The sequence below is a fragment of the Athene noctua genome, chromosome 5, assembly GCF_965140245.1.
Source record: "Athene noctua chromosome 5, bAthNoc1.hap1.1, whole genome shotgun sequence".
NCBI lineage: Eukaryota > Metazoa > Chordata > Aves > Strigiformes > Strigidae > Athene > Athene noctua.
Genome location: NC_134041.1, coordinates 42,952,613 through 42,968,307, shown reverse-complemented (window position 1 = coordinate 42,968,307; position 15,695 = coordinate 42,952,613). Strand labels below are relative to the sequence as shown.

At 41.5% G+C, this 15,695-nt stretch overlaps 1 protein-coding gene across 1 annotated transcript; it reads right to left on the bottom strand.

Moving 5' to 3' along the window:
- Nucleotides 1-7,729: 7,729 nt before the first annotated feature.
- Nucleotides 7,730-9,493, bottom strand: DUSP13A (dual specificity phosphatase 13A). Its single transcript, XM_074907803.1, has 3 exons — nucleotides 9,333-9,493; nucleotides 8,843-9,060; nucleotides 7,730-7,929 (listed from the first exon to the last, which is right to left on the bottom strand). Exons 1-3 carry the CDS (start codon nucleotides 9,491-9,493, stop codon nucleotides 7,730-7,732), a joined length of 579 nt encoding a protein of 192 aa, XP_074763904.1.
- Nucleotides 9,494-15,695: the final 6,202 nt, after the last annotated feature.

Below are 15,695 nucleotides of genomic sequence, written 5' to 3'. Positions count from 1 at the left end.
ACAAGGGAAGCAGATCTGTTTTTTCTAGGAATACAGTGAACAAAGATTTTCCCTTCAAAATAGAAGTGAATACATGTAGTGCTGTTCCAGGCTGCACGGAATAGTGCCATGGTCACAGATTGCATAAGTTTGTACTTCTGCCTCACTCGCGTCTCATCTCGTCTCATCTCGTCTCATCTCATCTCATCTCATCTCATCTCATCTCATCTCATCTCATCATCTCATCTCATCTCTGAGAGATCCAGTTTATGGCAGCTGAAACAAAGTAGCCCCCAGGGTATTCATCTCTTTCATAAATCAAGAACCACTTTTTGTTACTAGAGATCTGAGTCCAGAAAGAGAGGAAAACACATGGCATTAGGCTTTGTAAATGGCCAGTTGGCATGTCTCTACAATAGCTCTTTGCAGCTTTTGGCTGTTTCTCAAACCAGACAGTAACAATTTTTGTGTTATGTATTCTGACAAATCAGTACAGAAAAACTTTAAAAATCCGTGGTTTCCAACTGAGAATTCAGGACTCTCTCCCCACTCAATAAAATACAACATTTCTTTTTATAATTCCTTTTTTTTCTTCTCCTGATACACTCTGATACACTCTGATCATATACTCTGATGATTATCAGTAGACCACGTGCGATCCTTGACACTGATTTGGACAAGTTTTGTTGGTAACTCTAATCTTTCAGGATCCTGCTGTCCTCCCACCTGCCAATGGAGACAATTCTGTAAGTGGATAATTAGGCTTACCCAAATGGCTGAGTGAGGTTTAGTTAATGCTGCTAAAGTAATTTGTGATCACTTAATGAAAGTGCTGTGTAAGAGCAGTGGTTTATCACCAGGAGAGGGACTCGCCATTTGGCCTTGTGAATGCACTCAGATGTGGTACAGAAACATGCACTAAGGTGAAAGTCAGTCAAGTCCTCTGCAGCTATTCCATAATAATGCCTTTCCTGGCCATGGAAAGTTTAGTCTCCTTTGATTCCCCATGCAAATTGTGCTGCATTCAGTGCATGGGTGACACCAAGCCTCTTCAGGTCTTCTTTGTTGTGGGCTATGGAGCTGTGGAGAACATGTATGAAAGCTCACGACAGAAAGCAACTCGAGGTATCTTGTTGTCTTGTAATGTATTCCTTTCTGTAGAGCCCAGTGCCCACCATGCTTTGAGACATGTTGTGTAAGAAAGAGTAAGGTAGTAAAAGAAAGGTAAAAGGTTGTGATTTCTGAATATACTCAAAATATATGTGGAAATGCAGAATTCCAAGTTCTTTTGCTCCTGCAAACAGTTTCCTGCTTATAACTTCCTGCAAATTTAGCAAGTGTTACAGGCTCCAGTTGACTACAAAGGCATTGGGAATTACTGGCCCAAACACCTTAAAAATGTTCACTTCAAGAGGTAGCTCAGGTCCTCCTACAATTGGACTTGAAATATGTCTGTTGAAAGAACGCACTCAGGTTTTAGCATAGCCTGTAACCATTTTGTCTCAGCCTGTAATATGTTTCTTTGCTAGAGTGGTATTAGCCTTGCTAATCCGGCTAAACCCCAGTTGATAAACCTGCCTGCTTAAGATCAGCATGGAGTTTGATTTCTGCAGGATCTTTTACATCTTGTATGCTCAGCTGCTTATATGTAGCACTTTAAAAATATTTTACCTTTCAACCCAAAGAGTCTTGGTCTTGGCCTTGTGTATCAACAATGGCTGATAGCCAGACAAATATTTAATAATCAGTTTGTTGACCACTTCAAAGTCCTCCAGGATGAAAGACATCATGTAAAGTCAGCCATCCCTACTTTATTTTATGAGAGATATTTAACTTGTTTAAAGTGCTTAGCCATCAAATTTCAGATAAAGTCGTAAGGAGACATAGCATCAATTCTAGATTCATCTTTAATTTCCAAGTAGCTCCACAGAAACTGCACATAATTGGTTCCACAGGAACAAGCAGTGACAATTTAGGGTACTGCTTCAGGTTATTTTAGCTCTGGCACAAGTCCTGATGCTGGCACGGGTTTGCTCAGTACAGAAACATCCTCTGTTTATTGACTTCACTGAGTATTGGGTTGAGCCCTAAATGCGAATACTCTCTCTGTTCCCCCTTTCCACCTCAGGAAGATCCCATGAAACCTTATTTTCAGGTTCATAGTTGTCTTATTGATGTTGGCAGAATAAAGAAAATCCTATCTGTAGCACTCAATAAACTTCCAGTTTCACTGATTGCAGTCTGTAACTCGTATTCAAGCTCAATATTAGCAATCAGCTGTTGCATTAGCAAACAAAGCTGTTTACATTTTTATTCCTGTTAGCTGAATGGTCTCAAAGTTCATCTTTTCCTTACTACATGTAAACAGTGTTGTTACCTATACATTTTTGTCCCACCATTTGTTGTTTTTTTTCCTCAAGAGACAGAATATGATTGAAAATAAACATGCGAGAATAATTTGAAGCATATATATCCACAGGCATTAAAAGGTCTTAGAACTGCACTTAGAAGACTATCTAAAAATCAAATGATGGTGTAAAGACAATACAATTTCAGTGATCTTTATACAATCTTAGATCTTTGCTTTTACTACCTGTTGGGCTCAATTCTGCAAATCCTTATTCACCAACTGGTTCTAATAAAGTAAAAAAGTTAATTTCCAAGTATAGTTATGAAGTTTAACTGGAAAGACAAAGTCCCACTCTCATCATCAAGGCAAAAGTTCAGTGAAGTACCGCATGTTTTGCTGGCTTCTGCTTTTCCACACCTGGGGCCAGACCAGCACAACCATGTTTCTGGGTGCCCACCATTGCCTACTAGGGGGCAGCCACCTGCTGTGCATAGGGCTCATCTGCAGGTGTCACGCTCCTGATTAAAATGCAGTGAGATTAGGAAGCAGGCTGTAATTTGTAAAACCAAGTTTTGTAAATGTAGATTATATCCCCAGTGTCATCTAGTTCACTTTTAGGCTTTGCTTTTTCATAGCTAAAAGAATGTCCACTTTTAGCTGTAATCAATGGGCAATTAGCCAAAGGATTCTTAGTTCCTCCTGCTTCTCTCATTTACAAATTGTTATAATTGTAATTTTCAGATACTTAAACAAGTTTGCAACCTGTGGGTGGTGGAAGGAACTTGTTTTGGCATAACATTGAGCACTATACACGTTGAGTGCAGATGACTGTGTGCTTTCTCCATGCTCCAGAGTGAAACAACCATCCGCACAAGTTTGAAAAATAAACAGTGAAGTCTGCTGTCATTCAGAATAGTTGGGGTTTTTTTCAGAAATTTCAACTGCAAATCAAGTTGTCATACCATACAAACAGCAAAAATCAGAGTACTTTTTTTAATGTGAAAAATTCCATTCTAGTTAAAATTAAATTGAAAAAGGTAAAAACCAATCATAATTCAATTTTAAGGCTACTCAGGATCACAAGTCTGTCTTGTGTTTAATGTGGTAAATGTTGCAGCATTTACAAAATCTATACATTGAATAATTATAAAATAATGTAAAGCAATAAAGAGAGTCTTCTTAATTAATTTTATTCTGTTCTGTAGGTTCTTTCTTTAATGGATAGTTCTTTTGCTTTCTTCTATGTTAATCGTAAGCCTATTTTAAGGCAATGAAGTTTAACAACCCTAACTAAATATAGTTGGACAGCATATGTTAACAAGTACTATACTCCCCAGCCCTTCAGAACAGCTCAGCCTCAAATAACACTTACATACTGCCTATGTAGAGATTAGGCCGCTCTTCATCCATGTGATTTAATTCCACTTTGCAGCTGTCCAAAATATCTGACAGTTCCTGGGCAGAGGGAGTGCCAGGCTCAGAGCAGTCCTGGGCTGACGGTGTCTGGCCCTCTTCGGGTGCTGACCCCTTTGGTGGCCACATGTAGATTTAGGCAGGGGAGAGCTGGCCCAATGCCACTGCTGTAGAATCCACAGGGGAAATTTTTTTTTTGAGGCATGCTCTTTGCTGTGGCTTGACGTTCCCAAGCAGGTGGCTGTCTCTAAATACGGCATGCGCCTTGACGCCACCCCGGATTAGCTCAGCACTACATCCCTGATGGAACGGGGAACAGCCACATAAATGAAAAGTCTGCATTAAGCGAATCTTATGCAAATAAAACATTACTCCCCTCACCACATAAACTATGTTGCTGTGCCTGCCAGCACAGAGCTTTCCCTATGAAAGAAATGTCGGTCAATGCAACTGAGACGCAGTCCCAAATGCCTCATGTGAACTGGTTCTAATAATAAGCTACCGGGAAAGAGGGGACAGCTCATCTTCAGGGTGAGTTCAAAATAACGGCCATAAGAGCAGCTGTCCTGGGCCTTACCAAAAGTCTGTTGAGCCCACTATCCTCCCCCTGTCTGTGGCTGTAAGTGGATGCTTACGGAAAGTAAGATTACACAAGCATGAATTATACTGCTTTCTAACACTCTCCCAGCTTCCAGCAGCTCATGAACTTCCAGATCTGATGGAGCATTTGTTAACCCTCAGTGGATTTCCATCCCATAAACTTTTTCAGTTACCCCTTGAACAGTCATAGGCTTTTACCCTCTGCAACATCCTGTGGCAAGACATTACACAGCTCACCTAAACCCCCTCCTCTTGTTTCTACTGACTTGATCTCATGCCCTCAGTTCTTGTACTGGAAAATAAAATGAAGGGAAGTTTCCATTGGAATTTTACATGGCTCCCTTCAGGTGACACTGTGGTTTCGTGATTACTTTAAGCAGATTTAACTCTGCCACAGCTGTGGCTGGGACAGTCCCTTTCCCTGTGCTCTCTGCTCACAGACACACCCTCGCAGCTGCTGCTGAGCTGGCACTAGCCCTCATGATCTATTCGGTAAGGTGGTTCAGGAACAGGATCTAGATGAAAATTGCTCTCAAAAGAACAAAAAATTGAGTTTCACATTCACTTCAGAGGATGTCTAACTCTTCTTTCTGGTATAGTCCTTTCCCATGGGAGGAGGTCATTCCTGTACTGTATGCACAACGCTGTGGGCTTTTGTCAGATTCGTTCTTCAGCTAACCACTAAATGAAAAGGGATAATGGAATTAAGAACAGATTGAGGAAAGACCCCATAGTAAGCAAGCCTGGGGCAGGAAGGCCTGTGTGCCTGTTTGTTTTAGAGGAGATGTAAGGTAATCAGCTCCTGGTCAGGCTGGATGTCCAGGACTGACAGTTCCTGCAGTCTCCTGCATGAGCCACAGTGCTCTGGCCAGCTCAGCAGGTACCCAGATTACCTTTAGGTACTTAAACATCTTTCAAAACAGAACCCTCCCTCAGTTAGGAGTTAACATTCAGTGCCTTTAGTCACCAGGGTGCATAGACCCTGTTGACAGATGTGAATCTTCTGAACAAAGTGCCACTGATGAAGCACTATTTTTTCTTCTGTGTTGATTCCTTAGTCCAACTTGCCAAATGAATATTTGAAATACAAGTTTTCCCACTGATAGTGGAAAACAGTGAAGTGCTAATGTCATGTCACATCATGACCTGAACTATGAGTAGTGTGACAGGTGAGAAGGTTTCTTTTCATCCTACCACATCACAGCAGACAGTGTTTTCTGTTATAATTTATAGGACTAATTCTACCACTTTTGCTTATGTTGACTGGAAATTTTTACCCTAAGCAGACCTGGAGCCAAAGTTAAACTGTATATAAGGAAGGGAGCAATACAGGCAAGCAGGAAATATAGGCAACACTAACTTCACAGATTAAAAACACTTCTGTGATTTGCCAGTGCCCTTGAAAAGAGTTTCTAATTAATTCCCTCCACTGGTGTAAGTCTTGCTGTGCAAGATCACTACCATGTCATTGGTGGCATGGATGCCATACTGACTCAGCTTTGCTCTGTACTCTTTTCTCTACCCCCAGTGAAGCAATACTCTCCCAGGATGAGCAGTATCTCCAAAAGCAGGTACTAATTTACAACAGGAGCAGCTTTCACAGCTGTGGCTTTGTGGGACAGATGTTCAGGGGCATGCAAAGCATTATCCTGATGGGAGGTTCCATTAATCTTGCTCACATGTGTCTAATTTTGCCCAGCCTAAAGGCATTAAGATGCATTATTTCACTCACATGAATTTCAGATTTTTCAATACCATGTCTTCAAAAGGTTTCTAGACTAAAATCTACTGTAATGTGAATGAAATATAAATTACAACGAAATATTACCTCATAAATCCCTATTAACTCTAATGGAGAACTTCAAAGCAAATCCAGCTCCTCCTCCACCACTCTGCTGCTTTGTGAGGTATAAAGATTGTCCTAGCAATATTGGGTTTTCAATATGATTTTTCTAGCTGATCTTTTTACACTACAATGTCATCTCCTTCTCTCATCAGTGGAGCTCTTTGGCAACATATAGGAAAATCTGAATGAACAGTTGAATAGACCTCTGAAAGGATCTTAAAGATACTTATTTTGCAAAGCATTTGTTATACTGCAATTTGGGAGGGATTTCTACATTCCCATAAGTGCTAGGCAGAATCAGCATTTGTGTCATAACCTCTTCAAAAATTAAGGAGGATAGGGGGCCTGGGAAAGAAGAGATTCAACTCACAAGTCACCATGATCTAAGTCTTCTAATAACCTTGTAAGTCTCTTCCAGTGGAGAAGAAAGTGATCAAAACTGATGCTTCAAATGCAAACAAACAGCAGAAATGTATTTACTTAATCTGGCAGGGAAGGTTTATAAGGTTGGTTAATCAATGAATCAAACCAGTAGCAAAGGGAAAAAACAGATTTGATTATTGCTTCATGGTTCATCACAAGGTAACAAGCTGATTTTCAGGCAGAGCAGGAGCATGAATTTCAAATGCTGTTTCTGTATTAAAAATCACATCAGTTTAAGTCCTGATTAACTAGTGACAGTAAAAGTGACATCCTCAAAACAGCTTAAAACTAATTTGTCTCAATTAAGCCTAGCCTTTGATGTAAGCTAACTAAGTTCCTACCTAGTTTAAACTAGGGATGATTCAAAGCCACTTACACAGAACTGATTTGGGATAATTTGGAGGGAGAGTGAACCAATGAGTTCAAGCTCACAAAATGCTTTGAAGATCTGGTATCTTTTTTTAATGTCCTCAATATATTACATAATACACATTATATTGCTGAAAACATATTTACACAAGAAAAGGTTTGTGGGTTTGTTGACCCAGAGACTGCAGAGAGAGCTGCACAGAAGTTTATTCTGCTGGTGTGGGTCTTCAGGCTGTCACAGCTTCCTGTAGCACTGCAATAGTTAGCAGACCAGTGAAAGAGGAATGTTTCCATGGCAGTGCTTGGGCTCTTAAGAAATTGCCCTTGCCATATCACCAGGCCTGGAACACAAAATGGTCTTATGAGACCACACACATGAAAACTGTAACCAAACCGAGGAAGCTGATTATGCTCAAACATACTGTACAGCTAGATGCAACTATTAAATTGCCTCTGTCATTAGCACAAATTCAGGAACAAATTCAGTCCATCTTAACCACTGCAGTGGAGTCATCTCGTAGCACCACGCTAGGCACAGCAGCTCTGCAGCACACGGTGCTTATGGTGCTGATGTTGGCTGTACTGGTCTTGAAGGAACTGAGCTGTCAAAATTAATTCATTTATGGTTCTCTTCTTTGATGCACAATTTTCTTCATTTTTCCAGCATGCATTGATCATAGGAAGATGTATATACACAATGGCTATGAAGGCTGAAACTCAGAAAAGTGAATATAAATGGGTTTGCCTTTTCAGCAGTCCCTCTTTTGCCGTAGCTGAGCATCCAAATTTCGCAGGTGTTTCAGAAAGCCACGATTGGGTGAAATCCATCTATGTTCCTTCACTGTTTTGATGGCCTCAACCAATGGCAAGTGGTGATTTATCATGAGATATGCTAGGACCAGGGAAGCTGACCTGCTAACTCCAACAGCACAATGTACCAAAATTTTAGCTGGTTAAAAAAAAAACCACAAAACAACAAACATATAACCACAGAAGAGAAGCAATACAGTGGATGAATGAACAAAGCAATGAAGTTGTTCTGTTGTGAGCAGGAGGAAAACCAAACCCACTGATTTCAAAGGAGCTTACTTGGGTGAAGAAGAATGCTAAAATCTGGCCTGAAAGGATGGTACTGACACATTAGCCACCAAGAAAAAATGACTGGCGTAGTACCATTGCATAATAAGGCAATTTGCTGCAACTGTAATTCTCTTTTGAAGGCAGAACTTGTGATACAGACTGAGACTGCTCCATTAATGCCAGTTTACTCATGCTAAGAAACGGTCTTTTATGTAATACAGGTTAATTAGTATTTTATTGCACCAGTGCCAAGAAGCTCAGTCTCCTGTGCAACACACTAAATATCCTTGGGTAAAGGTAAATCTTCTCCTTAGGGGCACAGCTCTGCAGGCCCTGTTCATGCAAGAAGATCATCTGCAATACATGACCCTCTTTATGCAGTTGGTGGCTGTAGAAATCAGTCTCTTGATTCATTTGTTCTTACAAATACAGTTGCCATGAGGGTCTCAAAAAAGAGTGTTCATTGTTTCATATTTTTACTTCCCCCTTTTTGAACCAGCCTTTCCTTCCAGATATTTGTCTCTATACCACCTCCTCTCCTCTCCTCTCTGCCCATCTCTCTTTCCTGCACCGTTCATCCCTTTTCTGAGGCCAACTTTTTGGGACCTAGTTAGAGCTCCATCCATGTGCTCAGCATTCCCTCCTCCTGCCACCCACCATGCAGGTGGCCAGCAGCTGGCAGGAGAACATGTAGTGATTTGTCCACCACTGAGCTCGTGGAGCTGACCTCTTGCAAGATGCTGCCGACTCACATAAAAATGTGACCAACAATAATTTCGTACCTCCTGGTATGTTCAAGGCGTTGTGGATAAATTGTGCCGCAGAGAAAAAGAACTGGCTTATATCAAAACTTGGGAGATCATGGGCTGGTACCCCATAATAATCAATGGTCGCTCCATAAAAGTCCTGGCCTCCGTGGCTGTATGCTGTGCCATGGGCAGCATTTAAAACATGGGTCACACCCATTTTCCACAAAACAAATCTGTTGTGAGCTGTTACTCTAAGGAAAAGAAAAAGACAAACAAAGTGACATGGGTGCAGAGATATTTATGGAGCAGGAGAAGCACTACAATTGCATTTCCAAAGCCATTTGCTGGAGTGTCAGCCTGTGAATTTCTTCTAAGAGCTAACTGAGAAACTAGTACTACCTTAGTCATAATTTTATCTCGGAAAGAGCAATTAGCAAAGCTATCAGCTGCCTAAAGCTGCACCTGTCAGGCATACTAACAGACAGACTGTACAACAGAGGCGTGTCTGTAAAGCTGTACTTACAGGTCTCCTAAAAAGAGATTAGGCCATACTTCATCAACGTGGTTGCAAGACGGCCGCCCGGTGTTCAGGAGCTGCTCAATTTCTTTAAGGGAGGGGGTGTCCCCTGTGCACGCCCCAGCACCTTCGGGTCGCCGGGGACCCAGCGCCTCTGCCCCAGACATGCCGAGAGCCGGGGAGAGACCCCGCTCCCACCAGCCAGAGGCACAGTGCTGGGCACTGGGGTGCTGCCAGCCCCCGGGGCAGTCACAGGGGAGGCCGGGAGATGGGCTGGGGCAGGTGCCAGGCATCAGCTCCTGCCACTGAGCCAAGTCTCCTCTGCGCTGCGGCTTCCCCCGAGCCCCCTCCCCAGGGCTGGCTGCTTGCCTGTGCATTGCACTAACAGGTACAGCCAGTTGAAACCGATGCATGTACCAGACCTGACATTACTGTGCCCTTACTGGTTCCGGTCCACTCCTCAGGGCTCATCCCCTGAGCTGCACTGCTCTACCACACAGCAGCCTCAGTGCCAGGAGCATCAGATGCATGTGGCAGCAGCCCCCTGCCCACAGGATGCCCACCAGGACATGGCTGTGACTGTCTCCAGAGGTGTCCTCAGCACAGCAGCAGTACTCAGCCAGATCTGGCCATTCACAAGCAATTAAAGGCCCAATAAAGGAAAAATAGAAATCTGTCCAGTGCAAGAAGAGTGGCAACTCTCCCCCTGTAACAATTGTCTCCCGCTTATTTTGAGGTGCTTAAAAACATACCTGCAGAAGGGTCAGAAATGCACCAGCGGGTCCCACTGACTTGGGCACCAGGAGGTTAAACAACACATGGATGATGATGTCTTGCTTATCATCAATAATCTAGAGAAATGTATTTTTTGAAGCTACTGAGTTTTTTACCAAGTAAAATTATCTGAGCCTAACTGTATGTTACACATTTAATCTTTTCTATTACAGTCACTACTTTCATCACTGTCTTAATACAATATACCTGCCACATATTGTACAATACTTCCTTCCATTAAAAAGAGAACAAAGAACCTGAGTATAATGGCTGTCAGGTGAAACTTGTAAGCCACTGAGTTAATTTATATAGGAAGAACTGATGAGCCACAGGTTGGAGACCCATCATATCAAATTGCAATATTAGTGGGCCCTTTCAAGTGCAGCCGTTCTTGTGCTTCTGGTTTGTAGGATGTGTGACTCCTGGTAGGGGGTTGTAAGACTGCCAGTAATGGGGCTACAGGGCAAAACACATGAAATGCAGGTACTCTTCCTTTGTAAGCCTGGCAGCTGACATGCAGAGCCATGGTTCCTCTACTAAAGCAGTCCAGAGAGAAGGTGACCTAAGAGAAGCTTGTTGCTGATCTTATCACCTGTATAAAAAAGGCAATGAATGGAAAGAACCCTTGATCAGGTCTAAGCCCCCTTTATTCCACATGTGTTGATTTACTACAATGGAGAGAGGGTTTGTTATATTTTATTTTATCAAGACGCATATAATGGAGAGCCACTGAGACTGTCTTAAAGTCTGGGCTAATTAACTGTGTTTAGGAGTACTCAGGGTGAGAGATCACCCTAATACAAGGTAATAATTTGCAGCATTAGAGGGCAAAAGTTACATGCAAGAAGAAGGAGGTGACTTCGCTTAGAGCCTCTCATGAAAGCAGAAATTATTAAAATTCTGTGGATTTAGTGAAGAAACTGTTTAAGAGCCTCCTGTATACAAAGAGTCTGTTAGTTCCTACTCCCATATATGTTCTGGCCTAAAAGGTGAAGTAGGAGAAACTAAAGCAACAGTGCTGTAGTGCTTATCTAGAGGGAGCAGTGGGACAAGCAGCCAAGGCTCTTCTCTGAGTGAGGTAACCAGCTGGCCAGATCCAGCAGAGGGGACTGTAAAAATGGTTGAAGTTATATTTCAAGCACTACATACATGTCCTTAATATGTTTCCTTGTCTTTCTGTTTTGTTCTTTTTTCCTTCAGTAAGATAGTACTTTTAGAGATTATTTATTTGTGCTCATGAATAAGGAAAATAACTGAGCAGGTGAAGTTTTTTAATTTTGTTTACTTTTCTCAGGTTTCTGGGTGGAGGCTCAAGGTGAGGTAGATTTTTTTTAAATGTAAGCCCAGCCCATTTGTTGGCAATCAAGTTCTGTCAAGGTGACATGTTTAAGTCTGGCCCTTTTCAGCTGTAAAACTTTTATTGGTCTCTACCCCAAATGCACAAATAATTCAGAGTTCATCTGTGGCATGAAAGCGGATGAGCAGAGAAACATGAACTCCAGAATAATGATCTGCAAACCCTGTGTGTCTCCAACATTCGTATGGCGTACAGCCACCTGCTTCAAAACTTTGGCCTTCCACACCTAGCATCTTCTAAACATTTAATAGTCTGCAAACATGACTTTAGTAAAGCTGTGTTACTGACTTTTTTTTCCAGGAGATACCTTTGAAACGGACAGGAGGCAGAGACGTGTCTTTCAAACCAGCTCCATTACAAACTAACCCACAGGAGGTAACCTCACTAGAGAGAACAAAAGCATCTTTTCCTGCTCCATGCTCTCCCTTGCCTGCTGTTCTCAGAATATACCTCTCCTTCCATTTGTTTACACAGGATTTAGCCATTACATCTGTGGGCCAATGCAGGACAGTCAGGCTCTCTGCTGCTAGGACATGCCTTGACAAGAAACCCCTAGGAAGCTGGAGATCCTTCTCAGCAGAAGTGCTAACTCCCCTAAGTGAAGCTTGAAGGCTTTGTTCTATCATCTCTCTGCTCCTGTAGTGCCTTATTTTGTCCTTGTGTTAACATTCAGGAAAAGGCCACGGTTCCCTGACTTTGTGAGAATTGTTGCATTTCAGTTTGTCTAAAAGTAGCCTGGATGCAAATGCTAAAAAACTATGATAAGCATGAACCTAGCTTTGTCCTCAAATTTGGCAGGAGATTCCTTCCAGGTGTAATCTTTTGTCTCGACGGATTTGGCTCTCAACAGCTTTGCTTTTTTCCTGGCCATTTTGAAGCTAGTAAGGATGGATGTAAAAAGCAACAAACTGATACATGGTTCCACTGAACAGAGGCAAAATTAGTTTTCTCTGCAGTTGGGACTTTTGAGATTCCAAGAATTTGGACATTATCCTGACTGTTGGAATGATGGGCAGCTCTAAGACAAACATCTGTATACAATTATATATGATCTTAAAATACCTGCTGTTTCAGCTGAAATTAATGCATGATTAATTTCAGAACACTCAGCAGAAGGCATCCTTCTAATTGGTCTATGCCTTGTGGTTACTTTGTAGGTAGTGCTTGGGTGCAATAATCTAAATCAAACATTTCCTGGCTAATAAGGTATTAGTTGGCAACAGTGTAAAATGCCATGGAATGCTCTAGTAACATTCAGCATGGTATTACCAGGAAAATGTGCAGCAGTGGAAAATGGGACATTCATGGAGGATCTTCTATTGAAAATACTGCTGTCAGTACTAACCGATACCATTCCAGTGACACCTTTCCATCTCTCTTGTGAAAACTGGGCCAAAATCAAACTCCTTTCACATATCCTGAAAAAAAGAAAGCTTTTATAGCGAAAACATTACAGCAAGGGAATTCAGCTAGCTGTGTTTCTATAGGCATTCAGTCTCTTCTTCCATTGCAGGAGCAAGAAATTTAAAAAAATAGATGCTTGAAAGTTCACATATGACTGATTTAAGTATGCTTCAACAGAAGCACAGAGATTACAAGGAAATAATAAGGCAGAACCTGATCTGTACAAAAATGAGATTACCAAAAAATCTCACCTCAAAACCCAGAAAAAATGGTTTGTTTTCTAACCTGGACTTCTAAAGTCTGGAGACTGAATCTGGGAAGTCGTTTGTAGGGGGATTGCTGATCTTGCTGTAAACAGAGTAGGGAAACAGGATGAGGAAACTTTTGCTTTCAGTTTTGCTTCCATCCTGCAATCTGGTGAGCTGGTGGACTCTAGTGCATGTTTATATTAAAAAACCACACAACAAAGTAATAGCACTCTGAACAAAGCAGCACTCTCCTGGCACCTCCCACAAAAAGGCTGAGATCTGAAAGGAGTGTTAGCTCCAGGACTGTATTTAAGACACTGACACCGTGACCTATTCTGTGATAAGACAGCTCTGTAGCCTGCTACAGTTATTTTAGCAGCAATTTTTAATTTCAGTTTTTACTTATTTTTACATTATTAGTTTAAACCAGTTTTTACATCCAGGCAAATTTGTCAGTGTATTGTAAACTGTACCAAGCACCTGGAAGTGTGCAAAAAGTTGTGACTGACTGACAGTTGGTGAAGAAAAATTCATGGCAGAAAAAGTGGAGAATGCACATAATAGAGAAACATAAACTCTTGTTTAACTAAATTGCCCTGCTCTCCTATAGTTTTGTTTTCCTTGTCAGATAACTCTTAGTTATTTTAAATGTGAATATCTGGACCTGGAGTAAGCAAAATTACCTCAACTTTCAACCAGCTTTATTAACAGGTCTATTATTAACAGGAAAACAAGGTCCATTTGATTGTTTTGTTTGTTTGTTTGTTTTCAGATTCATATGTATTGTGCTATGGTTTGTCACTGATGAATTCAGACTTGTCAGTTTTTCATCTAGTGCATGGAGAGGGAAAGAAGGGGAACATCGCGAGGACTGAAATTGCACTTAATTCCTACATTGTTCACAGAGGCTGCTAAACTGGAAAAGAAAGCAAAACATTCCCTCCAACTTCAGCAACTCATTTGGGAAACTACACATCATTTTGTGTAGCAAATGAAACAGGATGGAACAGAATGCTGGAGATAAGCATTTCTGAAGCAGTATCAGGGCATGTGGCAATGGGCAGAAGTTCTTACAGCTTCTGTTCTGAATATCCAGTATTTGATATATTTGAAATGTATATAGCTCATTACAATTGAGATTGAGCAGTTGTGGATATTTGCATCAGATTGCTCGATGACTTGACAACTTGATGTAGCTTTAAAGAATGTTGAAATGCAAAATTTCCTTGTTTCACTGTAGCAACATGTAAGCATTGCAAAATATCTTTTTTTTTTTTTTCTCGTGAAGAAAAAATACAAAGCCAAAATCTCTGAAAAGGCTAGTGTTATTAACTTAATGGAACTACACTGGCACCTGCTTTTTACTTCAATTTAGACTTGTCTTGAACCTCATAATAATTACACCATCAACAAAGCAAATTCTGAATGTTCCTCAGACTGCATTATGCTGCTGCAAAGGGCTGGCTGCACCACAGTCAGTTGATATACAAAAAAAAATTTATTTCTGGAGTATTTTTTTTCTAGTTCACCTGTCTCCTTCTGTTCCCTCCATTTGTATTATTTATAGGTTATGGAGCTCCTGAAGTTACAGTGCCTTGTTGAAGCTTTCATAAGTCATCTCTGCTGTTCACATCTGTGCTTTGGATCACCTTGGATAAATGACTGACCGAGTGCAGTCAGCCAGCTGCCAGTTTTATTTTTTCTACAGACATCAGAAAAGAATAGTGGTGCAAAAAAGAGTGCATCTAAAGAGAAATGTTTTGTAATGATTGTTTGATATGAAAATTGGCAGGATGAGGGTCCTGTAAGTCTTCTCCGCTATTTTGTCCTGACATATGCCTTTCAATGAAGGATGGGGATATTTTCATTACTACACTGGTGGGTTTTTACATTATGTCAGGGTCACTCTATGAGTTCATTCATGTCTCATAAAAAATCTAAGAAAAATCCTATTTAGTGTGGTTGAAAACCTTCATCTTTCTCACATCCAGGCTGTACTAAGGTACTTCCTAATGATGGACAGAAAGATCATACTGGAAAAAAAACATACTATAGTAACTTCCAGGAGTTCAGTTTTATATCCTTAGCCTGTTTTAGACATGTTCTGTTCTTCAGTCAGAAGAACAAGATACCCTTGCTTCTCCCTTCAGCTGATCTCTATGGAGATTATGGATGATTTATTCTCTTCTTGGTTTATGACTTCTAAAAAATATGCTGCCAACCGTTTACAGATTTTGAGTTTCTTATAGAGCTCGAAGGTGTTGTGACTGTACTTCCACATATGTAAGACCCATATTCCAATGAGTTCAGGGTCGCAGCCATTCAATGAGCCATTCACGTGCCTGCACCCAGTGGGGAGGTTAATGACGGGGTGGATACTGGGGCGTAAACGTGCCTGTGGGCCCAGGAAGGGAGGCCCCCGCTCAGCACACAGGTGGGGCACTGGCGGGCAGCAGCCCCTCATGGTCAGGGGGCTGGAGCATCTCCGCTGCGAGGACAGGCTGAGAGAGTTGGGGGTGTTCAGAGAAGGCTCCGGGGATACCTTATAGCAACTGTGCAGTACTCTCCAGGAAAGACGGGGAGGCT